Source organism: Lynx canadensis, chromosome C1 (genome assembly GCF_007474595.2).
Source record: "Lynx canadensis isolate LIC74 chromosome C1, mLynCan4.pri.v2, whole genome shotgun sequence".
NCBI lineage: Eukaryota > Metazoa > Chordata > Mammalia > Carnivora > Felidae > Lynx > Lynx canadensis.
Genome location: NC_044310.1, coordinates 11,196,015 through 11,223,619, shown reverse-complemented (window position 1 = coordinate 11,223,619; position 27,605 = coordinate 11,196,015). Strand labels below are relative to the sequence as shown.

Below are 27,605 nucleotides of genomic sequence, written 5' to 3'. Positions count from 1 at the left end.
AGTGGAGGGAGGGGAGGGGCAGGGAGGGATCAGAAGCTCAAGGGAGGGAAGGGGAGGGGAGGGGAGGCAGGGATACCTTCAGGGCCCCAGGGTTACTGGCCTCGGGAGCCTACTGCTGTCCGGGGGCTCCGCCTTTGGGCGGCATGAAACCAGCACTGATCTCTGGCCTCTGTCTCTGCTCAAGTTGGGTGCCCGTTTTCCTCACCCTACCTTAGGCCTTGCCCCACAGGGCCTTCCTGAAGCCCCAGGCCTTATCTGTTGCCCCCCACAGCCTTGCATCTGGGCTCTGCCCCCTCAGCCCCAGTTCTGGAAGGTGGTCCGTACCCCCCACAACCTGAGGTTGAGATACAGTTCTGGGCCCCCCCCTCTCCTTCCGCCACTGGGCAGCCTGCCTCGACGATCCTCCCCGTGTCCACTAGGTGGCAGGCCTCGGTTGGGTTGGAAGCCGCCGAGGGTGCGGCAAATCCGGATCCTCCTTCCCCAGACCGAGGAGAGAGCCAAGGGGTGGGGGGTGGTGTCACGGGTGGGGGAGACCGAGGCTTCAGCAGAAGGGAGTCGTGGAAGTAAACAAAATAGAAAACTTTATTGGTTTGGAGTGTGTGGTGGGGTACCCCCGGGGAACAGCAGACATGGGGGATGGCAGGGTAGGTGGTTTAGGCTCTGCTTGGGCTGGGGCCAGTCCTATCCCTTCCAGGGACTCGGTGTCATTCTCTGAAGCACAAAGGTCAGCGTGGGCCTTAGGAACACACTCACTGGGAGGAGTGTGGCTGCAGCCTGGGGAAAGGGCCCAGAGTGGGGACACCTAGCTCTGCTACTCACGTTGAGCCACTCCCCTCCCCGCCCTGGGCCTTAGCCTCCTCATCTGAAGAATGGGCATGTCCAGAGACCCCTTTCAGAACGGTCATGAGGATTTGTCCGGACGCTCACAGTGCTGGGCACCTAGGAAGCCCTCAGTAAAAGCTTCTAGTTGGTGTTGTAGGCTGCATTATGTCCCCCCCCCCCCACATTCATATATTGAAGTTCTAACCCCCTATATGTGACTGTAATTGGAGATGGGGTCCCTAAAGAGGTAATTAAGTTAAAATGAGGACATTAGGGTCGGTGCTAATCCAACACGACTGGGGGCCTTATAAGAAGAGATTAGGACACAGACACAGAAGGAAGACCGTGTGAGGACACGGGGGAAGATGGCCGTCCACATGCCAGGGGGTGAGAGAGAGAGGGGAGAGAGAGGAGAGAGAGAGAGAGAGAGGCCTCAGAAGAAACCAACCCCGCTGATGCCTGGATCTCTGACTTCCAGCCTCCAAGCTGTGAGACAATATCTGTTGTTTAAACCATCTTGTCGGAGGTCCACTATGGCCTCGTGGTGCCTCACAGTGACTGTCGGGGGCCCTCCAGCCCTCATGGTCCCGGCTGTTGCCAGGGACACCAGCCTGCGCCGGGCAGAGCTAACTTTCAGTCCTCTTTCCGCCACTTCAGAGCTGTGTGGCTTTGGTCAAAGCACTTCTCTTTTCTGAGTTCTCAGCTTCCTCTTGGTAAAAGAGGGTTTTACCGTCTCACACTGTTTGAGGACTAAGCAAGCTGATGCATGTAAGAGGCCCAGCTCAAGGTGATGGCCATGCCCCGGAGCAGCGATTATCATAATGAGTAAGGCTCTGGGATAAGGTAACCCAGTACAGAGGGGGAAGAGAATTTGCTGGAGAACAAAGTGGCTGGCCATCCAGAACAAATGCTCTGGCCTGAGGGGGGGCCGTGGGTCTGGGGGGGGGGGGACCAGCGCTGTCCACACTCTCCTCCGACCTGTGGCAGGGTCTAGGCCAGTGGTCTGCTCTGAGCCGGCCATTCCCAGCTGGAGCGGGCCATTGCTTCCTGCCGAGTGCCAGGCTGTGTCGGGAAATGGGGGTGAGGGGTGCCCCCTAGGTGCCCTGGTGCAGGCCCCGCCCAGCCAGTTTCCGGAGCTCATCCCAGAAGAGCATACTGAGGATTGTGTGGGGGCCCAGGCGCAGGTAGGCCGGGCCCAGACCCTTGTAGAGTGCCAGGGGGCCCTCCTGCCGCCAGATCTTCACCAGGCAGTCGGCGAGGCCACCATACAGCTGGCCCTGGGGACAGACGCGGGGCAGATGTCACTACAGGGAACGTGGCACCCTGGCTGGCACAACCAAGGGTGTCTGTGTGTGGGGGCTACTGTGGCACATCAGTAGAGAGACTCTCCCCAAGCTGGGCAAATTCTAGAAAGGTGGCCCTGAAATGTAAGAAGCCTCTTGGTCCAGGCAGCCACAGCCCCATGCCTGGGGGCTGAACTTTGGCTAGTGGCACACAGGTGGATTTCAGCCCTCACTCGGCCTGTGGAGGGCACCTCTGTGCTGAGCGCAGCCTGCACCGGTGTATGCGAGGGCCCGTGTGCGTGAGGCCGTGGGGTCAGGCCTGGATTCTGATTCGGGCTCCTCCACGTATCAGCCGGGCGACCGCACACACAAGTCACCAGATCTCTCTGAGCGTCAGTTTCCTCATCAGGAAGATGGAGGTGATTGTGAGGATGGAATAAAACCCAGAGGTGAAAATGCTTAGCCCGTGCCTGGGACATAGGTGCTCAGCAAGCAAGGCAAATCGATGCGTCTGCATGCATGTCACGTGTCTGCATGTCTCTGGCTGTGTGTGTGTGTGTGTGTGTGTGTGTGTGTGTGTGAGTGTTGGAGGGTGCTCTCCAGCTTCCCACTGGCCCCCCACCCCCCGCACCAGCCCCTGCTCACTTTGCCAGTTCCGTCCACGGGCTGATTGTATAGCCGCGTGCTGACCACGTCGAAGGGGGTCATGACTGCGGCCACGGCGACGCTACTGATCATGCCTCCAGCCAAAGCCACCAGCCAGCTGTCCTCCGGGAGCCACTGTGGGGTGGTACAGGTTCTGACGCCTGCAGGTGCCCTCCCCCCACCCGCAGGGTACCCACCCTCCCCTCCCAGCGTGTGGGGGCTGGGAGACCTAGGGGAAGGGGAACAGACCGAGCGCCTCCAGCCACCTCCCACCCCAGCTCCGTCACAGCTACAGGGCTCACTGCTGGCCCCCACTCCTGCTGGGCACAAGGGCCGGGGACATGACCCTAAGGGCAGAGCCAGGGTCCTCAGCTGTCTTCAGGGGCCCTGTCTGTCACCTCCCCGTTGGCTTCCCTAGGTGGGGGTCCAGCTGGAGATGTTAGGGAGTGATGAGGGCCCAGAGGGGGAGAAAGGAGGCAGGCAGCCCTTACTTTGGGGTGTCTGTGGGTGGGCAGGCACAGGTGTCCCTGGCTCCTCACCTGTTGTTTCTGCACCCAGGCCTTGGCAGAGGCAAAGGTGGCCAGCTGGGCCGCGGAGCCGACCATGACCCTGGGCACGGCCCCACCCACGCCCCGCCATAGTCCTGCCAGGCCTTGCTGCCGCCAGATGGTTTCCAAGGCCCCCAGAACACTCTGCGGGGAGAAGACGCCGCGTCATGGGCAGCCCCTGCCGGCCCAGGAGCCCATCCGGCCCAGGGAGCTCTGGGGAGTGACGGTTCCTACCTGGTGATAGTGCTGGTGCCCCACAGCCATCGCGGCCACCGTCTGGGCCTGCAGCTGTGTTTTGACCTGTGACAGCAGACGTGAGAGAGGGCCTGGACGAGCGCGCCCAGACATCCAGAGCGCCATGAGCCCACCCCCACAGCTGAGGGGGCGTGTGGGATAGGGTCGGGGGCGAGGCTCTGAAGTTAGCCTGGGTCTGCATCCCGGTGTGACCGGAGCAAGTTACTTAACCCCCTCCAGGCCCGTCCGCTCACGCCTGACAAGCTGTTCTGAGGACTAAGCGGGATGACGACGAAACAACATCCAGCCGGGGACGCGGGGGCCTCGCTTATTTTTCACTCGCACAGGCTGCACGGGAAGATGGGTGGCCGTCCTGCCACCCTCTGCCCCCTCCTCTGGCTCAGGCCTGGTGGGGCAGGGACCCCAGGAGGATGAGGATCAGGACCCGGCTCTGGGGCTTTGAGCCAAGGGGCAGATTCCAATCCCGGGCAGGGATGTTCCCCGCCCAGCAGGCCCCACCCAGCCGTCCAGGTGGGTCCCGCAGGGCCAGCCTGGGAGGCTCCAGAGTCCCCGGGCGAGCTGGGTCACGGGGTGATGGAGGATGGAAAAAAGGCACTCACCAAGTAAGCAGGGCTCCCCACGAAGGCTCCCAGTGCCCCAGCCACGGCGCCTGCGACCACGGTGCCACCAGGCTGTTGGGTGAGGCCAGCCTGGCACGCCAGGCTGTAGCAGTAGAAGCGGACGCCATTCATGAGGCCCTGGTAAAGGAGGCCGGCGGCCAGCCCCTTCTGCAGGCCACACAGCCCATCTGCACGGATCACCGCGGCCACCGAGGCAAAAAAGCCCCTGTAGGGCCGCGGGTAGGTGCCCCGGGCCCGCAGCTCCCCCTGCAGCTGCAGCCGCGTCTTCACCACCTCTAGGGGGTTAGTGAAGACACAGGCCAGGCAACAGGCCGAGGCGCCTAGCACCAGGTCCACAGCGGGGGCAACCGTCTCCCTGGCCTCTGTTCCTGAGGCCCGTTGCGCCCCGGGCAGGGACATGGGCACAGGCCCTGGGGTGGCGGAGCTTACGCTGTCTGCACCCCCGCAGGGCCGCCCGGCTGGGGATCAAGGGGGCCTGGGGCCATGTCTGGAGGGCAGACGTCCAGGTCAGACAGGCCGGGTGGCCCCTGGTCTATCCTGGGAGTCCACCTGCTCTGCTCGGCCGCCGGGGCTGTTGGAGCCCGGGACACGCCCCTGCTGGCTCTGACCAATCCCAGCTGTCTCTGTTCTCCACACCTCCCCGCAGGGGTGGGCCTGGACCCTGAGATCTGGGGAAAAGGTCACCTGGGGCAGGCGGGAGATTGGGGGCGGGGAGAAGGTGTCAATCAGCTGAGACACCTCCTCCTGTTTTTCTCACGCTCCTGCCCTCCCTGTGGCGCTGGGGCGAAGGGCTGGTGCCCCTGCCCCGCCTCTGGTTTAGCCAGTCCTGCTGCAGCTCGGAGCCCTGGGCATAGAGCAGCTGCCCGGGGAGGCTCCTGAAACCGTGCCCAGGCAACGCACTGACTGCCCACAACCACCCTGCCACCGTCCTTGTGGCTTCTCCGTTCCCGGCCTCAGTCTTCCAGTCTGGCTCCCACAGTCTATGGTCCCACTGAGAGCAGAGGTGGAGAAGGGCTTCTCGAGCCCTGTGGAACTGCTTTTGAACCCCGGGCTCTGCTACCATGTGTGACTCTGGGCAAGTCACTTTCTCTCTCTTAGCGACGGTCTGTTTCTAAAACGGGGATATCAGCACCTACTTCAGAGGTGTGTAGAGAACATGCCTGGCACAGGGCTCCACCCAGAAGATGCACCCCCCCCCCCCACTGCCCCGTCCCCCGCTCTGGCTCCTTCCTCCCCATCCTTTGCCTCCCAAGACTCCAGGGCCCTGGGGCCGCTGTGTCTCAAGGAGTGGCCTGTGGCTTTGGTCATTCACCCTATGAAGACTTGCCCCCTAGTCCTGTCCCTCCTCCTGGTGGGAACCTCTTCTGGACTATAGGTTTCTGGAGAGGCCCTGGTATAGAAATGGCCCTTTGTCTTTGTTTTTTGGGGTTTTTTTTTGCTTTTTTTCAGAGAGAGAGAAAGAGAGAGAGAATGAATCTTAGGCAGGCTCCACGCCTAGCCCACTACTGTACCTTGAGATCGTGACCTGAGCCGAAATCAAGAGTCGGCTGCTTAACTGACTGAGCCACCCAGGCGCCCATACGTGGCCCTTTGTGAGAAGGGACTTCACACCCCTGGGAATGGCTGTCAGGCGCTAGGCTGCTCGGCCTGGCCTCCACCTTGGCCTCTGCCCCCGGGCAGTTCTCTCCCGCCACGGCCACCCCACATCAGCCAAGGTCCAAACAGAACCAGAGGCCGAGCCACCCTGCCTGCAAGCCCACCTCTAGGCCTCCACGCCCACCTTTCCCAGCTCCCGCTCCTTTCCCCCCAGGTACGAAGCCCTGGAAGAGGCAGCGCTGAGGGCTTCGGGGCCCCAGATCACTTCCCCCAACCCCCGGCCTGGGCCTGGCAGGCTTGGCACCCTCTGGCCTGCGCCCAGCGGTCTGGGGACAGCTTGGACACTCTCGGGTTTATCCCACATGGCCGGCACTCGCCCCCAGAGCTGGGGAGGCTGGGAAGGCTGGCCGCAGAGACAAGTCCCGGGACTGGAGGGGTAGCTGCCGCTCCCCTGGCCACTGCAGGAAATACAACAGAGAGCAAAGGTCAGGCCAAGAAACCCTCAGGGCCTGAGCTCCAGAGAGTTCCATGGGGGGGCAGCAGGCGACCGGTTCTCGGTGTCAGCACAGAGCAGCTGATGGCAGAGAATTATGGAATGAATGAAGAATGAATGGCCAAGGGGCTTCAGAGGGGGGCTGGAGATGCCCCTCCTCCATCCTGGTCGTAAAGGGCCAGTGACAAGTCTTGGCAATATAACGTGTCTATTTTATTTAAAAAAAAAAAAAAAGAAAAGAAACAACAAACAAAACCCAGACCATCTGACCCCTTCCCCCGGCGGGCCCTTGATAAAACTCTCCAGAAGGGCCCGGATCCAGCCAAGCAGGGGATGGTCAGGAGGCACCCACGGGGACGCCAGGCTGGTGGGCTCCATTCCTCTCCGAGCCCTCCTCCCTCCCCTTTGCTCCCTGCAAACGGAAACAGCCTGCCTCCTGGGTCCTCCTGGGTCCTCCCGGGTCCTCCCGGGTCCTCCAGCCGCTGCGGTTTGGGGAGAGACAGGGGCAGGGGGCCGTGGACATGCGGGGCCGCTGGGCAGCCAGGGAGGGCCGGCCCGGCCCCTGCCCCTGCCCGCGGCTGTGGGCCCTGGCGAGGCAGGCAGCAGTGTGCCGGGGGCCGGAGATAGCGAGGAGGAAACATGCACCGAGACCTTAGTGCCCGGCCTCCCTGCACAGCCGGCTGAACGTTCAAAAATGAACAAGGATGGCCGGGTCTCCGCCCAGACCTCTCACTCGGGAGAGGAAGAGGGGACTGCTGCCTTCTCGGTCCTTCCGCTCCCCTCAAAGCTGATACTATTCTCACTGCCGTCCTGAAGAGACGCAGATACATCCGGATGTGCCGCGTACACAGAGCCCATAGGGCTCAGACCCTCCGCCCCAGCAGCACTCTCCGGGCACCACTGGCCAGGCAGGATGCCCAGGGGTGTGCGGAGCACCCATTCTGGATCCCTGGGAGGGGAGAGACCCCGTCTCAGGCCCCGGTCGGTGGTTCTGTCCCCCAGGGTGGGAGTGGGCTGTGGAACAGGGGTGGAAGCCAGGCCCCAAGCGGCATGGTGCCCCAGCGGGCCACTGCGTGTGCTGCTCCGCTCGCCTTTCTTGGCCCGCGGGGGGTGGGGGGGTGCCGGCCAGCTCCGCCTCAGCACCAGGGGTCCCGGGAGGCTCTGCCCCGACACAGGCTGTCGCTCCGCTGCCAGGCGCTGTGGATGAGGCTCAGGGCATCCTCGAACTTCTTGCTGGAGGCTTCCTGGGTGGCCTTGTGGGGGAGGTCCACCTGTGCGGGGGCAGAGAGGGGGTCTGTGAGGGCTTCGGCCCAGGACCCCGCTCTCCCGGGGCGCCACGGGAGCCCTGGAGACCCTCGGCACCACGGGACCAAGAAGGGGCAGCGTGTCCCAGGTTCTGCTTCTGGCTGTGGCCTCAGATGCGCTGGAGGGCGGAGTCCTGCCCTTTTGGTCCTAAATGTTCCGGGCTGTCCCAGAGCTGCTGGTACAGCGCCGTCCCCGGGCCCCTGCCTCCTGCCTCTGTGCCACACAGGAAGGACTCCTCTCCCCGGGGCAGCGGCTCCACTCCTCGGGGCCCCGGGTGGCTCGGTACCTGGTAGATGGTTTTCCACCCGGAGCTCAGCGCAGACAGGAATCGGTCCAGTTCAGATGTGCAGCTCAAGTAGATGACCCAGGGGGGCAGAGCCTGCTGGCTGTCCTGGGAAAACTCCTGGGGAGGGCGGGTCCCCAGGTGAGCAGACGCGGCCCTCTTTCCGCAGGGCCTGCCTCCACTGCCCCCGGGCCCAGCTCACCAGGACACAGTACTCCTTGCCGGGTTCCGTGGAGACGGCACTGATGTCGGCCAGCCTGGCTGTGCCCAGGGAGCGGAAGAAGCTGGTCTGGCAGTCCTCGTGGCAGGTGAAGAGGCGGTCATCGGTAATCACCAGGCAGCAGGGGATGCAGGGGCTGGGGGTCACCCCCTGGGGGATGACCTGAAGGGCATCGGCAGAGGGGAGAGGCAAGCTGGAGCTCTCCGGGGGTCGGTGGCACCAGACCTGCCCCCTCCAGGGGCCCAGCCAGCCCTTGGGCTCCCCCTGCTCCAGAGGTCAGGCGGGCTCCACCCAAGTCGGAAGTGGAGGTGGGGACAGGGGTGACAGTGGGAGTGTCCGGCCCACAGGTGGCCCTGAGCCCGAGGACCCGCTCCTGGGCTGTCCCCTGGAGGTCCCCGTCTTCGTCCTCATGGGCCTCTCTGTGAGCGTGTGTGCCTCTGGGGAAGGGACACCGGAGGGGGCTGGACGGGGTCGGGAGGCCAGACGAGCGGCGCAGGCCGGAGGCGCTCACCCCTTTGGACACGGCCTGGCAGAGCTGCTGCATCCAGCCGGCCATCTCGGCCTCGCTGTCCGCGCTCAGCTCCAGGCAGGGCCGGTCGGCGAGGATGACCTGGAAGGCGTGGGGCCGATCCGTGGTGTTGGCTCTCCGACAGCCACCGCACTGCTCCCCCCTGGGCCAGAGGAGGAGGGGTGAAAGGGGAGCAAGGAGGCAGGGGTGGCGTCGGACACGGGTGCGCCTGCACCCGCGGTCCCGGGGGCTGGAGGCCACCGGAAGGTGCTATGGACCCCTTCGGCTCTCAGGAGAGACTTAAAGCTGCCAGGCGGGCCCGGCCCTTTCCGAGTGACAACTTCTGCAAGGGGAACTGCCAGAATTGCCAAGATCCTTCTAGAAATCTCAACCTGGCCAGGCAAGGGGTGAGAATCCGCTCTTAGCTCTGGCCCTCTTGGCATCAGGGCACATTCATTCCCGTTGCCTCTGTGGGCCCCAGGTTTTCTCCAAGCACCTGTGCGTCCATCTTCCATCAGGTCAGGAGCTTCCCGGGAGAGGGATCGCCTCCCCTGCCCGGACAGACCCTCCTGGCAAGGAGTTCCTCTTGCTCCCCTGACAGGACGATGCCCAGCCTCCCCTTGCTTGGGGTCCTATAGCCTCAGGGCTCAGCAGACCCCAGGGCAGCGGTCAGGGCTGCTGGATGGGGTGGGGCTGAGTGGGGGCAGGCCGAACTGATTGACACAAGGGGGTGGGGTGTCAGCTCGAGCCAGGGAGAACAGGAGCCCCGGGTCCCAGGCTCGGCCAGAGCCGCCACCTGCGGGCAGCACCGCCAGGCCTCACGCCTGCCCAGCCCCCCATCGCTAGGACACTCACCCCATGTTCACAGAGAGCAGAGGGGTGACATCTGTGCGGTCAGGATACTGGTAGAGGATCCCGTTGCTGTAGGGGCACAACATGGCAGGGGTGAGGCCCGTCGCAAGAACCGAAGGCCAGGTGGGGCCCAGATCCCGGGGGGGCCTGCAACTGGGGCCTTAAGCCCCAGAGGCCAAGGGGCCTGCCCTCTGTGGAAGGGAAGGTGAAGAGAGAACTGCAGAGGCTCGGGAGGGCGTGCTGTCCCCTCAGCAGACCTGGGGATGGCGAAAACCTCGGCCGCAGCCCTGCCCGGACCCCCACCTGATGTGCCCCAGGATCCTCGGGCCCCAGAGACGGCCGCTTTACACAGAAGCTCTCGCAGCCCGGAGGGGGTCTGCTCCAAAACCCTTGTCGGGGTGGAAAGATGCCCCCGTGGGCTTCTCTCCCCGGTGGCCAGCCCAAGGGAGACCCCTGCTGAGGGCCCAACAAGCCCCAGGTCGAGCCCGGGGCCAGAGCTGTGGGAGCCCCCACCTGAGGACCACGAAGCAAGTCTTCCAGTGCTCTTTGCCCAAGTAGGAGGTGCCCGCCTTGTAATGCAGCATGCCTTCTTTGGTGATGGCGCCCTCAGGGGGTGAGCAGTGGCAGGGCACTGGACCCAGGGACTCATCCAGGGGGTCCTCCCAGTGCACAAGCCCGTAGAAGCGCACGGTGACAGCGGTGGCCTGCGTGCGGGGAGGGGGCAGCAGACAGAGTGGTGAGGTCTGGGTCGGGCTCACCAGCGGCCCAGCACCAGGAATGGCCGCTGAGAAAGCAAGGCCGTGCCCCAAGTGGGGTGGGGGATGGGACCCGAGGGTAGGAGAGCCCCTCCCAGGTGGGTGATGGAGAGGTCCTAAAGACGTCCTTTTGCGTCGCCTGGCCCCTAACACCACCATACCTCCCCTGCACTCCCTGCTCTACCTCACACTTAGATTCCTGGGCCACGAATTTGGCCAGTGCCAGCTTCTCCATGGTGGCATCAGTCAGGATGCTGGGGTAAGGTGGCTCCCGGCAGCCTTTGATCATGGCGGACTTCAAAGAAGCCAAGAAGAACCTATACAAGGGAGTGGGGTTTGCTGTCAGAGGCCTGGGGGATCTCCACCCTTCAACTGGAGGGGATCCTGGCCTGGAGGGGTCCCAGGAACTTTGGGGAGGGACCCGGCCGGAAGCAGAGCTCAGGGCAGCAGGCGGGGCGATGATGCACCGGTCGGTTGCCATCAGCTGTGACCTGGAAGAGGCCTAACCGTTCCCCGTGGCCGAGGTGCCTGGGGTCTGACGGTGAGGCAGGACCAGGTGAGGGGATGCCGCAGAACGGGTGGGACCCGGGTGCCCGTCACCATCCGATCTTATCATGTGTACTTTCTGTATGAAAGCACAAGGGCCAGCAGTGGGGCTCGGGTGTCCTTCCTGGCAGGTGACTCACACCAGCCCCCTTCCTCTCCGCAGGCCACGCAGGGTCTGAGGTCACCTGAACTGACGACGGAGCCAGTCAGTGTGTGTGTACCTTTCCCTGCAGGTGCCGGAGGGAACACATCTGCTCCGCACTGGTTTGTGTCCCACTTCTCCCCCTCCTGCCCCAAGGGTGGGGAGACCAGGCCAGGACCTCCAGTCCTACAGGAACGGGGAGGTGGGGGATTGGCCGGGGGGGGGGGGGGAGCGTCACTCACTCAGCCAGGGCCACGTCAGCCGTGTCCAGCAGAAACTGCTTCCTGCGGTTGGTGCACACCAGCTTCACCGTCTGCTGGTCGAGGCCCACCTGCCAGAAACGATACCTTCACATGCACAAGGGGCTTGGCCGCTGCCTGGCAGAAGAGGCAGCCACGGCCAGACAGAGGGCCGGCTGGGGAGGGAGGAGGCAGACCCTGGCATCGCCACAAGGTAAAGCCCCAGAGGCCTGGGACCCAGGGCGTGAGTCAGGGAGGGGAGGGATGGTCAGAAATACGGTGGACAAAGAGGCGTCCTCAGACTCGGTTCTCATCCCCAGCATCCTGTGGTGAAGCCCCCGGGAGAGGAGCTGACGCCCAGCCCTGGGGGCGGAGGGGTCGAGGCAGGGACGTGCCTCGCTCTGAGCTCCCGAGGTGGGTGGCCAGAGGAGCCCCGTCCTATGCAGTTGGCCTATGCCAACCGCAGATCCTGCACTCACCGACACATAGTCAAGTTCGTTGTAAGAAACTGCCTCTTCCACCAGGTATGGCTTCTCCGCGGCCCCTGAGAGAGGAGACCCCAATGCCTGTAACTCTCAGTGGCCTCTTTTCCCTCCCCCTGCCCCCTTTTCTAAGACTGGCCCCTCTCTCAGCGAGGACCCGTCCTTGTCCTGCGACCTGAGATGACAGACTAGGACAGTGACACGGGGTGCTCGTGGCGGGCAGGCCCCCGGGCTCGTCTTGGGGCGGAGTGGAGTGTTTTCGCCACCACACGCCAGGCAGCCGAGAGCCAGGGGCGGGGGGCACAGAGGGAGGGAGGGTGGTCAGTGTCGTCCCCGACCCGCTCTCAGCAGCTGCCCTGGCCTAGCCCGGGGGCGGCGGGCACCTTTCCGGAGCAGGTAGACATAGCAGTCTGTGAGCAGCACGTACAGCAGCTGCAGGGTGCCCTCCATGTGCCCGGTGCTCATCCGGATCATCTGAGGGGCGAGACAGGGGACGGTCAGGCACCCCGGCTCCCGCCCCCGGCCCGGGCCAGCGCGCTTTTGCCCCTGGCCCCTGAGCTGCCGGGACTTACTTTGAAGAGCTGCTCTTCGTTTTCTCGAAACACGTGGATCATCAGCAGGAGTAAGTGATTGTTGTCTACCCTGTGAGAGGGACAAGCGTGGGGAGGGTGAAGGCCAGGAGGGGGGTGGGAGGGGACACAGGCACGCGGCGGCACCGTTGTCGCGGCTCTGCTCCTGACCAAGAGCCAGAGCGAGGGAGGGGAGACGTGCGCCCCGTCCCAGCCCCCAGCCCAGGCTAGTTCCTCCGGGGGTTCTGCTTGGTTCGTTGGGAGGACGACGCCCACTGTCCCCCGCTTTGCAGGCCGGGGGCGTCTCACGGCAGCCGCACCGGGAGCCTTGCTCACCTGAACTCTGCCGAGTGGGTCATCTCAGAAGGGCTCCCCTGCCCCTCATCCACCCCCGAGTCCTCAGCGCTGCTCAGACACGGGCTGGGCTGGTCTCGCTTGAGCTGGCAGAGAGCCTCGTGGGTCCCGGGCTCTGCTTCGGGCACAGGTCCGTCACCCGCAGGGGGCAACTGCGTCTCCAGGCCCCGGGTCTCTGGCTCCCGGGCTTCCCCCGGGGTGTCCTCTAGGGGCCCAGGTGCCTGTCCCTCTCTTCTTCCTCCTCCCTCTTCTTGGCCAGCAGTCGCAGGGCCACCAGGAACATGCAGCGGTTGGCCAGGCCCTGCAGGGTCATGGTTGCTGCCACTTGATGTAAGAGCGCTTGGACTCTCGACGGTAAAGCGGTAGAAGTCCATTGGGGCTGGAAGCCCCTCACTAAAGTCGCAAAATGGCGGCTTCTCCGGGGCATCCCCGGGAGAGCCGGTCCGAAAGGACTGGTCTGGGGACTGGATGTGGGAGCGCCAGGCGCTGGGGTCCAGCTGCCCGTTGAGCTGGTCGATGACCTTACTCAGGGGCTGCCCCAAGCGCTCCATGGAGGTGTCCTTCATTTCGGGGATGAGCAGACCCATCTGGCCCGGCTCCGGGAGCTCGCTGCTCTCAGCTGTGCCGCTGGGCCCCTCTCCCTCCTCCTGGGGGGAAGTGAAGGTAGCGTCCGGTGAGGCCCGCCCAAGGCCTGGGCTGCTGACGAGGCTGTCACCATCGCCCCGCCTGGCGCAGCTGTCCTGGCTGGAGGAGGGGTGAAGCGGGCTAGCTTCCTCATCCGATCTGGTCTTCTTCTTCTTGCCGGTTTTCTTCTTCTTGGTGACCCTGGGACGGTAGCGATGGGGAGAGATTTACCATCTGGGCGCCACTGAGCTGGGGAATTAGGTGGGCTGGGTCAAAAGAGGTGATTCTGGGCGTGTGACCTCTGAGGGCACAGCCAAGCTTCCATGGTCCTGGGCAGTGCTGGCTGGGAGGCCCTAGGCCAGGGGCACAGAGCAGCTCAGGCCCTGAGGGACCCCCTGCTGTTGGCAGAGACAGGGACCAGAGGAACCCCTGAGCAGGTCCCACGGATTCTAGCCGATGACACAAATGAGCTAGCTGTGTTCTGGGGGGACAAAACAGGCCACGGTCGGTCGGAGCGATGGCGCCTCCCTTCAGCCCTCCCCTTAGGATGTGGCTGGTGGACCCTGGGCGGACCTCACTTCCCATTAGGTGTCACTGTGGATAATTCAACCAAAAGTGGACTTAAACTCTTTCGGGCTCAAACCCCTTGGTTGCAAATTGGCTGGGACGGGCGTGGCAAGGCGACCCCAGGTCTGAACCCATGAAGCCACTCAGGACTCGAACCACCCTGCAGAGGGGGACCCCTGACTCCAGCCACTGGGGAGCAAGGCCGGCAAGCCCCGGGGGTAGGACACACACATCTTATCACCCAGGGCTGAGAGCCTCAGGGCGGGAGCCAGGGGCAGTCGGGAGCCCAATCCATCAGCACTTCCTCCCTTCTAGGTAGGCCCCTGGCGATGGATGGAGACCCTTTTCTTTCAAGGAGCCATGCTGAACTACAATCGGTACAGACCTCAGAAACTGTACAGCGACACCCAAGGACCCCCTGGGGAAGAATTCCAGTCTGAAGGGACTTTGTGGCCCTGGATGAACCTGACAAATGCCCCCCACCCAGGCGTGGCTCCGGTCATGGCCTGTGCCACACTGTCTTCCGGGCTCGGGCCCTCTGTTTCTTCTTGCTCAAAGAACTGCGGGAGAACCACTCAGTCTCCAGGCAGATGCCCATGTGCCCCCCCCAGGGGGTGCGTGTGGTCCCAGTCTGCACGGACAACGTGACACTAGGAGTGCACAGGATGGACGTCAGGATATGCTCATCCAACTGCTCTCGGGGCCCCTCCCCACCGACCTGATGACCTCCAGCTCCGTGCAGGCGTCTGGCAGGTCAAGAGTGCGGGATTCCCCCTTCTCCTGGGACGTGGTGTGCACAGGGGTGGTGTCGGAGGAGGACACGGTCTCTGCCTGGTCCTCACTGAAAGGGTTGTGGCGCTGGGTGGGACTCTTGGTGGAAGCCTTGCTGCTGGTCGGGTCCGAGGCGGTAGAGCGGGGCCCGCTGACAGTGTCTGTGAGGTCTCCATCTGGGAGAACGGGAAACAGGAGACAGCCCGTCAGACAGCATCTGGGGCCCCCGGGCCCCCAAGGCATGCCTTATCCCATGAGGGAGGCGGGTGAGTTCCTCCCAGGGAAATCCGACCGGGGTGGCCCTGCTTTAAGATTTGAAGCCCCAGAGCAACAGGACCAGGGACCTGGGCTTGAAGAGCGACTTGGAGGGACACCACCACCACCTGCACTGGGAACCCTCAAGAGCTCGTAGCAATCTGGCCGAGTGCGAGTTAAGAGCCCTGAGGTTAAACAGCCTCCAGGCTGAAGCCCCTTAGGACAGTGACCTCGATGCCTCAAGAGGAAATGAGCCACAGACCTCTCAGGTTAACCTCAGAGCCTTCCGACGGAGAGTGCCAGAGGGGCACTGGGGAGCCCCTTCAGCACCAAACGCCACCGGCAGGGCTGAGATACCCAAAGTCCTCTGAAGGGTGCCCCCCCCGGAGGCAGATAAGACGCAACAATGGCAGAGAGAATAGAGGGAGAGACTGGGAATCAGAGAAAATGAGGGGTGCAGAGTCGGGGCAGGGGCTGAGGGCAGGACAGGGAGCCCAGAGAGTGAGGAGCGTGGGGGAAGGGCAGAAGACGGACCCAGAGCACAGGAGGCAGGATGCGAGGCCAGATCAGGGCAACGAGGAGATGCCAAGGGGAGAAGAAAGGTGTGCCGAGTGGCTGCCCCCCAACAGCTGCCTCATGGGCTCTTCGGTGGCCGCTTCTCTCCCTGACATCCTATCCGCTCACTCCTGGGGCGGGGGGTGAGGGGAAGGGGGGGCAGGACCAGGCGCCCCTTGAAGGTGAGAGCTGGGAACTCAGTTTCACTCAGCTTGCCTACTGGTCCTTTCTGGGTGGGTCACCCTGACCCTTGGCTCCACCCTGGGGAGAAGGCGGGGAGGGGAGGGAGGCTGACTCTCCAGAGAGGGGCTGGTTTAACGGCTCCCCCTGCCCCCAACCATCCACCCCAGGTACTGGAACGGGCGTGCCTACAGCACACGGGGCACTTATCTGGTGGCAGATGGGAGCTGCCCCAGCAGAGGACTGAGGCCCAACCGGCGGAAGAGGCTGGGTGACAGCTAATGGCACGGGACAGGGGACGTTCACGCCCCATTTGCCAGCTTGCACACGTCTCGTTGGCCATTATCTGCCCAGAGGAGACACAGTAAACACGCTTCCCGTCCTCAGCCTCGTCTGGAAGGGCCCGACCTGCTGTCGGCTGCCTAGTGGGTCTTGGAAACCGCTGGGCAGCTGTCTGCTGATGCAGCACATCAGCCAGTTTTTTAAAAAGTACAGCGTCTCTTCACGGGAGGACAAAAGCGGGGCCGAGAGCAATCGCCAGCCCTGCCAGAAAAACACTAGCAACACACGAGATTTGCTGCTCGTGTCCCGGGACCCCAGAGCCTTCGTTCTCAGGTGCAGCAAACCTCGCCCTTTGGTCTCAAAGAAGGATCCCGCAAGGCCAGACATTCTTGCTCCAGCCCCCAGAGACCTGCGGCTGTCTGTGGGAGCAGCTGAGGGGCGAGTGAGCAGGCCACGGGACGTGCTGGGTGTCAGGGCTGGACGCTGGGGGGGCCCACCAGTTCTGGAAGTGAGCTGAGGACCATGGAAGGCCGCCCCGACCCCCACTCCAGGGCCCAGAGTTTGGAGCCGCCCCCGAATCCTGCTCCCCTCCAGGTGGAAGGAGGCAAAGCTTCCCAGGTGAGCTGCCAGAGGAACCTCGGGAACTCAGGAGGTCACGGGGTGGGGTGGGGGGCGGATTAAGGTCACCCGGCCCCCCGGAGCCCAGCCCAGCCCCGCCCGAGCAAGCAGTGCCACCGGGGCTGTTAGCTCTCAGGCCACAGGGAGCTCTCAAGGGCTGCGGAGGAAGGTCAGGCCCTGCTTGTCAAGTGACTGCAACAGGCAGCGAGGAGCTGGGTCGGGGGAGGGGGTTAGTGGTTAGAATCAGAGGGAGAGAGGAAAAAAAAAACAAAAAAAAAAACCAATGCCCAGCATGTGCACTGCAAGAAGAGAGGTTGAGAGGGTAAATGATGTTACGATGGAATTCTGGATTTCGGGCTGATCTTAACTAACTACCCCGTGGCACTCTTCAGTGCTACACTCACAGCCAGATGACCTAATTAATTTTCCCTCATGCCGTATCTTATTTCCCTCAAACTAAGCTATTTCATGCTCACGTTACTTGGGAAAAGATCATCCGTCATGCGTTACTCAGAGATCACGGCACTAATAGCAAAGGGGCCGGCTCTGGAGCAGCGGAGAGAGACGCACACCTCTGCCTCCTGCCCAGGATGAGCAGCCAACACCCCCGCCCGGGCCAGCCCCTGGCGGAAGGGGCCCACAGGGCGAGTGGTTCTTTACCAAGGAGGGAGCGGGGGTAGCTATGGCCTCAGATCTAGAGGAAGCATTAACCCTCTCAGAAACGTGCCTTGAGTAATCGTGAGAACGTGGGGTGGAGCTCTATGGACTTTCGGAAGCCCAGAAAGCGGAGTCACGGGCAAGAGAACGCCCAAGTGTCGTTGCCGCTTAGTGGACAGGTGGGAGGGCGGGCAGATTCTCTCTTAATCTGCCTTAAAACTTCAGAGAGTATCTCCCTGTGGGAAGTTTCAGCAGTGCCTGGGCAATTTCGCTCATTCGGTCCTCAGTCTCTTTCAACCATGCCAGAGAGGAGGCCGTCAAGAACGGACTGGAGGAATCGAGTCCTCTGCCTTTCCTGCTCGATGCTTCTGACCCAGGAGCACATCTGACCTGAAGGAGCTTACGGTCCACAGGTTCAACGCACGCTTTCCAGAACAAGTCCCCGCTCTCTGGGTCGGGCCACTGGCACCCCCGCGAGGTGGCAGTCCCCTGCGCACAGCCGGCGCTTCGACCGGACCGGCAAGGGAATCGGGACGGGAGATCGCTTGGCGACCCCATGCGGCCACCGCGTGAAGGCGGGAGTCCTGCGCTAGGAGATGGGATTTGCCTAGGTCAAGTTCTCCTCCTGCAGAATTCCATCTATCAGAAGACCAAACTTGGCTTTATTATGATCACTGACGTTATTACAAATAATGAGCTGATTTCGAATCATGCAGCAAGCTTGGCATGGAAACGTAGCGAAACGGGAAAAGAGGGTGACAGCGGACTCTGTCCCACCTTCCCAGTCTGTGCTGGGTACAGACGGCACTGCTGGAAACACATCTCCAAAATCATAATCTATAAAAACGAGGGACAAAACCGAAGATTAGAAACGGGCAGTGGCAGGACAGGGAGGGCGGGGGCAATGGGGCGGGCGACACGGGGAGAAAACGAGAGAGGAAAAAGCTACATTTTCTACCTTTCTTCGAACAGCTTTGGGGAACTTTTATGCTTCTCAGCTCGGACACTGGCCCAGAAGCTCTGAGCAGCTAGAAAGACCTCTGGGGACAATCCTTTCCAACCCCAGCACCTGGTTCTGGGACGTGGGCTCCCCCGTACCTAACCTTCTTTTCTATCCCCTGCCTTTCTTCCCTCTGAACCGAGCAGCGGGTGGCAGGTGGGCTCGAGGGGACGCGTCCGCCGTGGACGGCCCAGCTGCTCCCTCGGGGCCTGGCCCCTGGCTTCTCCGAGGCAGCCCGTGAGCGCCACCCAAGGACACTGCGCTGCCGCCTTCCGCTTGTACAAGGAGTCGTGCGAATGACAAGTCTGAAAGTATTGCCCTCATGGGCCCTCGGCTCATTGCACAAACAGACACGGAGGAAGAGGGCCAGGACCTCAATGCTAATGCAGTTCTAGGGGCTGAACTTGTGCTCGGGGTCCCCTTCCCTGGAGCTGAGGCAGGTGCAGCCAAGGAAGAGCTCTGGTTTCCCACACGGGACGAAGGTTGGAGGAACGGCCAGTTTTACAAACGAACACAGGGGGTCTGAGGTTTGAAAGAAACTGGGCTGTTCCAGTAAGTTGTTGGATCAAGAAAACAAAGCAACCTACAGACGTGACGACAGTCTTTTCCAGTCTCAGGTGCAGTGGGGGCCATCAGCCCTAACATGCTAGCAAGTGCGGGAGGGGCTCCTGAGAAACGGGGGTCAAGTTTCCCTGAACTTCGGACCCGTCTGGCTCTCTCGTCTCCATCCAGGGGTTGCTCCGCCTCTGTCTGCCTAGAACCAGGGCAGCGCGACCTCCCCAGGCAGGCGGCCCTCACCCCTGCAATGGCAGGGAGAGTTTCCGGGTCACGCAGCTAATCCCTCCTCACGTAGAAAACCGCCCCAGGCGTGTGGCACTGGCCTTCTGGAAAAGACTCTGACATTCCCATGATCTCACGCTGGCTTTTTGTCCCCACAATCAGTGTTTTAGCCGCCGCGGAGACACTGAGAAAACGAAGATCTGGGAAATGGTGGGCCCATGTCGAACTTCAAATCTCCCCCACCGGACCGCAAGGAGCCCGGAAAGACGCCAGCCAGCCAGGCACCAGCAGTGTCACCGCAGAGGCGTGGCTCCCGGCCGCCCGGGGCGCTTACCCTCGCTGGATGGGGCAATGGCGCTGTCATCCCACTCCAGGTTGGTGGAGGTGACGGAGTTGAAGGAGTTGAGGGACAGGCTGTCCGAACCTTGCACGGAGCTGGGGAGGCGGTCTTCGAAGTCCAGCAGGTACTGAGGTTTGTAGTAGTCAGGCATGTAGGGGGCCAAGTCCAAGTAAGGGGCGTCCTGAGACGAGAGTGCAGAGGGCAGGCTTGGCTGCGGGAGGCCTTGGGCGGCCGTGCGCAGACCTGCCCCCGCCAGGCCTCCGGTGCTGGTTTTCCTTTGGGAGAGCAGTGGGCCTAAGGCTCTAAATTCAGAAATTAGCTGCTAAAAGGAGCGATGAGAATGGCTGTGGCTCATACAGCAATGGACTCGAGGCCAACGGAGATGACAGAACCCTACTCTGCCTGTCGACCCCTCCTTGACCTCTGCGACCATGAGAGTCGCTCCCGTTTCCTCCAGTTTCTCCTGCTTTTCAGCAGGCAGCCTGTGCTGCTGGTGCGGGGGCCTGGCGGGGTGACTGGACTGGGACAGGGCAGCTGCCCGCTGATGAGCCAAGTCCAGAGCCGCTTTGGGCCCTCCTCAGCCCCTCCTGGGCCAGCGTCCTGTTTCTCCAGTGGGTGACCGTGAGGGAGGCTGGGAAGCAAAGAGCCGAGGACCCTTCTAGGATCCCAAGAGGCACAGGGGTGAACGTGCCTGGTCTTTCCCAAACGCGCTGTAAACATGACAGAGGGTATTTTAGCACTAAATACTCCAGGCGATGTGGGGACAGGCAGGAAGGGGTCACCTGAACGAGGAGTTCTGGCTTAGATAAGCCAAGATAGAATCACCTACTCGGTTCCACTGTTCTGACCCTGAACCCTCCCGTCCCTGAACACCAAACATGTGGCTCAGGCTCAGTCACACCCCACAGGTCCCCTGAGAGGAACCAGAAAAGCAAAATGGTATGCCCACCCTGCCCACCCCGCTGCCCCCACAGGCAGCAAGAGCCAAGGTGTCTCACCAGATCCAAGTCAAATCGAATGAACTCCAGCCCAGACACCAAGGTCAGGAAGAGAGTCAGGTGATCGTGGCTGCAGACCAGGGCATTCCTGTGAGACACGAGGAAGGACGATGGTTACCAGCTTGGCCGTATCTCCCCGGCAAGCCGGCTGTGTTGAAATCTGACATGTGACGTCCCCAATCCCTGGAGGGCACCCAGCTTGGGGCAGCCTTCACCCGCCCCTTTCCAGCATATTCTCCTACTGGGTTTAGAGCCACACAGCACTTTCCTGCCAGTGTCTTCAGCTATGAGGCCTGCGGCACACGGCTCATCTAGCTCTCTGCCGCTGCTCTATGTGGTTAAGCATTCTAGTAAGGTCTGAGGCTGGGGTGGAGGATCGGGCAGAGGCAGAGCACCACATTGCCACACAGGAGCCCGGGGGGGACGCCCGCCCAGACTCCCGGCAAAGGCATCACAGGCAAGGCGCTGAGGCCTCTTCGGCCACCGTTGACGTGGTCCCAGCACGCAATGCCAGGCTAGGCCTCTGTCGTGGCACGCCATGGTGTCTGCGTGTGACAAGAGTCTTTGGGACAAGGTTCAAGGGGAGCTCCGGGGCCACGGGAGACAGACTGTTCCGGACACTCACTTGACGTAGTATTTGTGCAGCAGACCCAGGTTCTCCTGGAACAGCCGCAGGTAGCTCTCCAGAGAGTTCTCGTTGAGCGCCAGGTATAGCCAGGCCCTGCCTGCAAACACACGGCAGGAGTGACCAGAAGGAAGGTCTGTCAGGGTGCTGGCTCTTCTGGCCCAGGGCGGGCGGGAAGGAAAGGAAGAGTAGCTGAGGGCACCCAGCACTCAGAGAGCCTCCTGTCTTGCTGCAGGGCCGTAACCCCTGACACGGGCCGGCTCCTGGTCAGACCCTAGCTGGCAGCGGGGCAGGGAGACCTGAGAAAGAGCACAGGTCACACGGTCCAGACGGGTTGAGAAGTAGGAGCGCTGTGCACCAGCCCTGGCGACTAATACCAGCTCAGGGAGAGAAGCGAGGCTCCCCGTTCCGGGCTGGGGCTCCAGAGGAGTCCGGTTGTCCTCAGCACCTCACTGTCCTTCCCCCCAGTCCGTGACGCCCCAACTAACCGTCCTACGCAGGGCGCCAGCAGTGGAACGCCCCTCTGCCACTGGGCGCCACGGGGGAATCAGCCTCCCGGGGCTGACCCTGAGGCCACACCTTCGCCCCGGGCCACCCACCACGGGGAGGACAGCGGTGGGCCCTTCCCAGCATCCCCCTGGGCCTACTCACTGCGCCCCAGGTTGGTGGCCACGTGCTGCAGCACCTCGATCTGTTTGATGGCCTCTCTCCGGGTGAAATGCACCACGAGCACCCAGTAGCCAGATGAGAGGTCTTGCAGTCTGAGAAAACAGGACAGGAGCTGCCATGACCCGAATGAGCTGGGGGCCGGAAAGCAACAGGGTCCCAGCTCCCAGCTCCCAGCTCCCAGCGGGGGCCCAGGGCAACCACCACGCCTTCACGCCTTCACGCAGGGTCTCATTTGCTGCTAATTCTTTCCACAACCATTCAGCCCGCAAGGAGGTGATTTATGGGGGCAATTACAGACAGCCTGCGGCCTGAGGCAAATCTCTTTCTGCCAAGAGAGGGAAGAAATAAAGGGCAGAGGAGGGGAAGGACTTCTCTCTGGAGGCTCCCAGGTGCCCTGCGGTCGGTCTTCTCCGGAAAGGACCCCCAGCTCACCCATACAGCAGGGCGTGGTCCAAGTGCTCGCACAGGCGCTGCAGGACCTTGTCGTGGTTCCGGATGGCAGGCGTCTCATCCTCGCAGGCGGCAAAGTAGCTCTGCAACTGACAGGTGAACAGAGCGGCCCGGAGTGAGAAACAGATAAAGAGGGGGGCTGTAGCAGAGGGCAAAGGGAACCAGTCCCAGGGCACCTGGCTGGCTCGGTGGGTAGAGTGAGCGATGCGTGATCTCAGGGTTGTGGGTTCAAGCCCCACGTTGGGTTTGCAGACCCCTTAAAAATAAAATCTTAAAAGAGGGGCGCCTGGGTGGCTCAGTCGGTTGAGCGTCCGACTCTTGATTTCGGCTCAGGTCCTGATCTCAGGGTTTGTGAGCTCGAGCCCTGAGTGGGCTCTGTGCTGATTCTGTCTCTCTCTGCCCCTCCCCAACTCACGCTCACTCTCTCTCTCTCAAGATAAATATTTTTTAAAAATAACAAAAGAAAAAAATCAGTCCAGTGATGTATCCGTGGTGACCAAGAGACAAGTCTACCTCGAACCGCCTGCACCGGCTGCTTACCCAGCATACAGAGGGCAAAGGCTGTATCCTCGGGGCCAAGTCCCAAGAGGTCCTCAGCTAGTGCTTTGCACAATGCCAGCTGGATGCTGGGAGGGGTCCACAGCCTGGGTGTAGGTCTCACGTGGTACCAGGCTTCAAGTCAGGGCCACAGCGCCACACCACTCCAGGGGCCCTACGTGCAGCCTTATCTATATAAACGCCACCCACTCCCGGAGTTGTGTGACACGGTGGCCCTTCTCTGGTGGCCTCCTTGCTGGAGGCTGACCTGGGACACAGATTTGCCCGAGGAGACAGACTAGGTTGGATACGGGTCGGGGTATCATGTCAAGCCCTGCTCCAAGAAGGACACCTGTTTCCGGGCTGGCGGGTGGGGGCAGGCGGGGAGACGAACCGCAGCAGTAAGCAAAGGCCAACGGAGGGGAGGGAGGCTCTCTCCGCCAAGAAAGCCCCGATCCTTGAACTGGATACTCTGAAACCACCGTGAGGAGGCAAGGAAAGCCCTAGGAGACAGGTCTTTCCACCAACTTTGTTCTAGTCATACTCTGGTCTGCTGTTGCCCTTCTGATGGCCAGACCGGGGGGCGGGGGGTGGGGGTGCAGACACACAAAAAGAACACTCATCTCAGGTTTGGGCCCTTGGCACTGGACAAACGTGTTCTCAAGTGTTTTCTGGACGCAGCGGTAGAGACAGCAGCAGCAGCAAGAGACATCAACCACACCAAGGAGCACGTGCTCTTGGCGAGAGGCCAACCATTCAGCACCCACAACAAAAATAGCCTCTCTTTCCTGTGGCCCAGGGTGAGTCCAGCGGCCCTGCTGGCCCGGGATAGACCCCAGTCCTGTGGGGCCACCCTCTCTCCTGAGAGACAGGCACCACAGTCCCGGGAGGAAGGTTTCCAGAACTGAAAGGAAAAGGGCGGTGAGCTTGTGCAAGCTGCCCAGTTCCCTCCCAGCAACGGCTGGGGCTTGCCTTGCTCACTTCAGGACAGGGAACCATACCGGAGTCCAGACTTTCCTTTTTCTTTCTTTTTTTCAACACCCGAGCAAATCTGAGATCAGAGAGTCTTTGACAGATGTTAGAGCTGGTAGGATCTTTCGAGATCTAGTGAACTCCCTTACTGAGGACGCAAAATGAACGTTTATTCATTTCCTTGATTAAAAGAGTAGCCACACTGGGGCGCCTGGGTGGCTTAGTCGGTTGAGCATCCGACTTCGGCTCAGGTCATGATCTTATGGTTCATAAGGTCGAGCCCGGCATCAGGCTCTGTGCTGACAGCTCAGATCCCAGAGCTTGCTTCAGATTCTGTCTCCCTCTCTCTCTGCTCCTCCCTTCCTTGTGCTCTCTCCTCCGTCTCAAAAATAAATAAACATTAAAAAAAAAAAAACTAAAAAAAGAAAAGTAGCCACACCTACCATAACACTCAAGAGACGTGGAAAAGCTTTAACATTTTTTGTTTATTTTTATCTCTTTATTTATTTTTTTTTAATTTTTTTTTCAACGTTTATTTTTATTTTTGGGACAGAGAGAGACAGAGCATGAACGGGGGAGGGGCAGAGAGAGAGGGAGACACAGAATCGGAAACAGGCTCCAGGCTCTGAGCCATCAGCCCAGAGCCCGACGCGGGGCTCGAACTCACGGACCGCGAGATCGTGACCTGGCTGAAGTCAGACGCCCAACCGACTGCGCCACCCAGGCGCCCCTCTTTATTTATTTTTAATGTTTTATTTATTTTTGAGAGAGAGAGACAGAGCGTGAGAGGGGTTGGGGCAGAGAGAGAGGGAGACACAGAATCCGAAGCAGGCTCCAGGCTCCGAGATGTCAGCACAGAGCCTGACGAGGGGCTCGAACTCACCAACCGTGAGATCATGACCTGGGCCGAAGTCGGATGCTTAACCGACTGAGCCACCCAGGCGTCCCTGTTTTGTTTATTTTTAAACAGAGAAGGTGGTTGAAACCAGTGGAGGTTAAGACCCTCACTGTGATTTTTAGCTAAGGGAGGGAGCCAGAGCTGGAACTCAGACTCCCTTTTCAGGTCAAGAGACTTTTGAAACAATTATTCCGAAAACAACACTGGCTCACCATAAAAATTCCAGCAACACGGAGTATGTATGAAGTATAAAGACCACCTGGGCCCCCGTTCCCCACTGTCAACAGCTTGCGCGTGTGTCCTCCCAGCATGCCGCCTGCACACACAGACTTAAAAATTAAGAGAGCGAAAGAGGGTCATGCTACACTCATTGTTCCGAAACATGCTTTTTCTCAACAATGTACGAAGCATCTATCTGCGCACCATTCCATACAGAGCGGCTGCCTTTTTCCAGAGCCACCCTGCATTCTGAAAGAGGACGCTGTTAGCTAAATGGCTGCTGTCTCCCGTTCTCTGAAGCCACATGTGACGTGCACCCGTGGATCTCTGTGTGGCTATTTCTGTGCGGTGTGTGCTCACAGCCGAACTGCAGACCTTTTAAAACGCCGACTGATGTGTGCTCTCACCGTGCGGGCTAACCCTGGATACAATTAGTCTAATTCTTGCCAGTCCAACTGCTGAAAGACAGTACCTAATTGTTGTTTTGGGGTGTTTTTTTTTTGAAGTTTTTTTTAAGCCATCTCTATGCCCAACGTGGGGCTGGAATTCACAAGCCCGAGGTCAAGAGTCGTGCACTCCTCCGACTGAGCCGGCCAGCCACCCGGGTACCTGCTTGCTCTAAACTGGATTTCTGCACACACTAGTGCAGCTGACCACCCTTATTAGCCGTTCCCCGTCCCTATTTCTTCTCCTGTGAGCCGCCTGTTTGAACCGCTGCTCAATCTTGTCTGCTTCTCTTTTTCCTGCTGGTCTGTCGCTGCTCTCTGCCGGTGAAGGATTTAGTCCTGTGTGTTGCTTTGAATTATTATTTTTGCCCAGGGTCAAATGACCTTTAAATTTTGCTTATGGTGGGTTTTTTTATCCTATTGAGAAACTTTTATGTTTTACGGAGCCAACTCGGTCAATCTTTTTCTTGACGGTCTCCCGTTTTTCCCAGTCTAGTATTACAAAAGTATTTTTATCCTTCCATGGTTTTGGTTTCTTCTTCTTCTTTCTTTTCTTTTCTTTTTATTATTATTATTTTTAATGTTTAAACCTTTACTTTATACATGGCATGAGGTAAGAATTGAGCCTTATTACTTTCTGGATGGAAAACTCATTTTCCACATTATTAGTGGTCCCATCCTGATTTGGGCTTTCATATGCCACCTTTCTAGATTATTTTAACTGGGCCATTGCCTGTCCCTGGGCCAGTCTCCGATTTCAGTTTATTTATTTTGAGAGAGAAAGAGAGTAAGGGAGGGACAGAGAGCCAGGGAGAGAGAGAATCCCAAGCAGGCTCTGCACTGTCAGTGCAGAGCCCAAAGCGGGGCTTGAACTCACAAACTGTGAGATCATGACCTGAGCCGAAATCCAGACTCGGACGCTTAACCCACTCAGGCGCCCCCAGTCTCTGATTTTTAATTATTTTCACTTTGTGTGTCATTTTGACATGGGCAGAACAAATCCACCCCACCCCCTGACTATTCTTTTCCAAAACCGTTTTGACTATCCTGGCACATTCGTTTAGATTCAAATTTCAATTCAACTACCTTTGGGGCTTGGAGTAGAATTATACTGAATCTTGGGATTATCGGGGGGGGGGGGGAGACGGTATCTTTGCGACACTAAGTCTTGCCATCTGGGGCCGTGGAACTTTCCCCCAGTCATGCAGGTCTCCTCTTACATCCTCTGGTAAGTGTCAGAGCTTTGGTTAGGTAAGTCTCGCACATTTACTGCCAAGTGGGTTACACACATACACATATATTATGAGTTAGGCAACATTCTGCCAACGGGAAACAACTTCTACAGGAAGTACAACAGAAAGGGCGTGCAACGCGGCGCTGAAGGGTGGGCGCTCTGGGCAGGAAGCAGGGGTCTGAAGCTTGGCTCTGCTGTTATGGAGCAGCAAACTGCTTGGCAAACTGCTCAACCGTCTAAACTCTCATTTTTTTCCTCTGGGTGGCTCAGTGGGTTAAGCATCCGACTTCGGCTCAGGTCATGATCTCACCGCTCGTGGGTTCGAGCCTCGCCTCAGGCTCTATGCTGACAGCCCGGAGCCTGGAGCCTCCCTCGGATTCTGGGTCTCCCCCTCTCTCTGCTCCTCCCCCGCTCGTGCTCTCTCTCTCTCTCTCTCTCAAAAATAAACGTTAAAAACATTTTTTTTAAACTCTCTTTTTCTCATCTGTAAAATGGGAGAGAGCTGAGCTGTTCAGTATAGCAGCTGCTAGCTCCATGGGACTACATTGAATTAGTTAAAATTAGACACAAGTAACAATTCAGTTCTTCAGTGATACTGGCCACATTTCACACGCTCAACAGCCCGTGCGAGCGGTCAGGGGTTACTGACAGTGCAGGTACAGAACATTTGCCTCCTTGCAAAAGTTCCATCGGATGGTGCTAGTTTGGAGGACTGAATGATACAAAGCATGCAAAGGGCTTACCATCCATAGATCCTGGTAAGTAGCAACTGCTCGGTAAACATGAGCCACTCTTATTAAGAGCAATGAACCCGTATTCTTAAACCGGTAACAAACCGCTCAGCTAAACCTAACAGCAGGTACAAATGAGACACAATGAAGCGCTCTGCTCTCCAGAACTACCATTCCCTTCACTGGTTCACCAGCAGGGGCTTCCGAAGCCTACCCTTTAACCACTCTTTTTGTTCTTGTCTTTTTAACGTTTTATTTATTTTTGAGCGAGAGGGCACAAGGCGGGGAGGGGCAGAGAGAGACGGAGACGGAGGGTCCAAAGAGGGCTCCGCGCTGATAGCCACGAGCCCGATGTGGGGCTCGGACTCACGAACCGCGAGATCGTGACCTGAGCCGAAGTCAGACACTCAACCGACTGAGCCACCCAGGTGTCCCTTAACCGCTCTTTTCACAGCATCTTTTACAGCAGGTTAGTAAAGATGTTCTGTGATCTCAGGGGACAAGGTGTTCTCGAATCGACGCTGCAGCCCAGCATGGTTCCTGAGAGGAGCAGGAAGAAAGGGACAGTCTATGAACCAGTGACGGGAGGACTTTAGGAGCTGTGCCCACAGCTTGACCTCATGCTTTGGGAGTTGGTCAGCAAAGCACGACGCGAAGGTAAACGGCGGAGGTGTTCTCCC

General features: G+C 60.1%; 2 protein-coding genes across 3 annotated transcripts in view; both read right to left on the bottom strand.

Annotated features, from left to right (window-relative positions):
* Nucleotides 1–564: 564 nt before the first annotated feature.
* Nucleotides 565–5,312, bottom strand: SLC25A34 (solute carrier family 25 member 34). Of its 2 annotated transcripts, none has more exons than XM_030327330.2 (5): nt 4,153–5,312; nt 3,533–3,598; nt 3,290–3,442; nt 2,751–2,885; nt 565–2,099 (listed from the first exon to the last, which is right to left on the bottom strand). In XM_030327330.2, the coding sequence occupies exons 1-5, from the start codon at nt 4,570–4,572 to the stop codon at nt 1,917–1,919; spliced, it is 957 nt and encodes a 318-aa protein (XP_030183190.1). In that variant the 5' UTR covers nt 4,573–5,312; the 3' UTR covers nt 565–1,916. The 2 variants fall into 2 exon arrangements, with proteins under 2 accessions (XP_030183190.1, XP_030183189.1); XM_030327329.1 differs by having other exon boundaries at nt 1,287–2,099; nt 3,242–3,442.
* A 1,139-nt stretch (nt 5,313–6,451) lies between these two features.
* The window catches only part of PLEKHM2 (pleckstrin homology and RUN domain containing M2), a 38,223-nt gene continuing 17,069 nt past the window's right edge, over nt 6,452–27,605 (bottom strand). Inside the window, exons 3-20 of the mRNA XM_030327746.1 lie at nt 21,871–21,977; nt 21,421–21,530; nt 20,770–20,869; nt 20,145–20,232; nt 19,141–19,327; nt 14,427–14,655; nt 12,500–13,342; nt 12,167–12,236; nt 11,978–12,068; nt 11,592–11,656; nt 11,116–11,204; nt 10,370–10,502; nt 9,944–10,134; nt 9,434–9,499; nt 8,582–8,741; nt 8,053–8,232; nt 7,854–7,970; nt 6,452–7,533 (exon numbers count right to left, since the gene is read on the bottom strand). Coding sequence (XP_030183606.1) covers nt 7,399–7,533; nt 7,854–7,970; nt 8,053–8,232; nt 8,582–8,741; nt 9,434–9,499; nt 9,944–10,134; nt 10,370–10,502; nt 11,116–11,204; nt 11,592–11,656; nt 11,978–12,068; nt 12,167–12,236; nt 12,500–13,342; nt 14,427–14,655; nt 19,141–19,327; nt 20,145–20,232; nt 20,770–20,869; nt 21,421–21,530; nt 21,871–21,977 — 2,961 coding nt within the window. The 3' untranslated portion in view covers nt 6,452–7,398. The remainder of the gene's footprint in view (nt 7,534–7,853; nt 7,971–8,052; nt 8,233–8,581; nt 8,742–9,433; nt 9,500–9,943; nt 10,135–10,369; nt 10,503–11,115; nt 11,205–11,591; nt 11,657–11,977; nt 12,069–12,166; nt 12,237–12,499; nt 13,343–14,426; nt 14,656–19,140; nt 19,328–20,144; nt 20,233–20,769; nt 20,870–21,420; nt 21,531–21,870; nt 21,978–27,605) is intronic.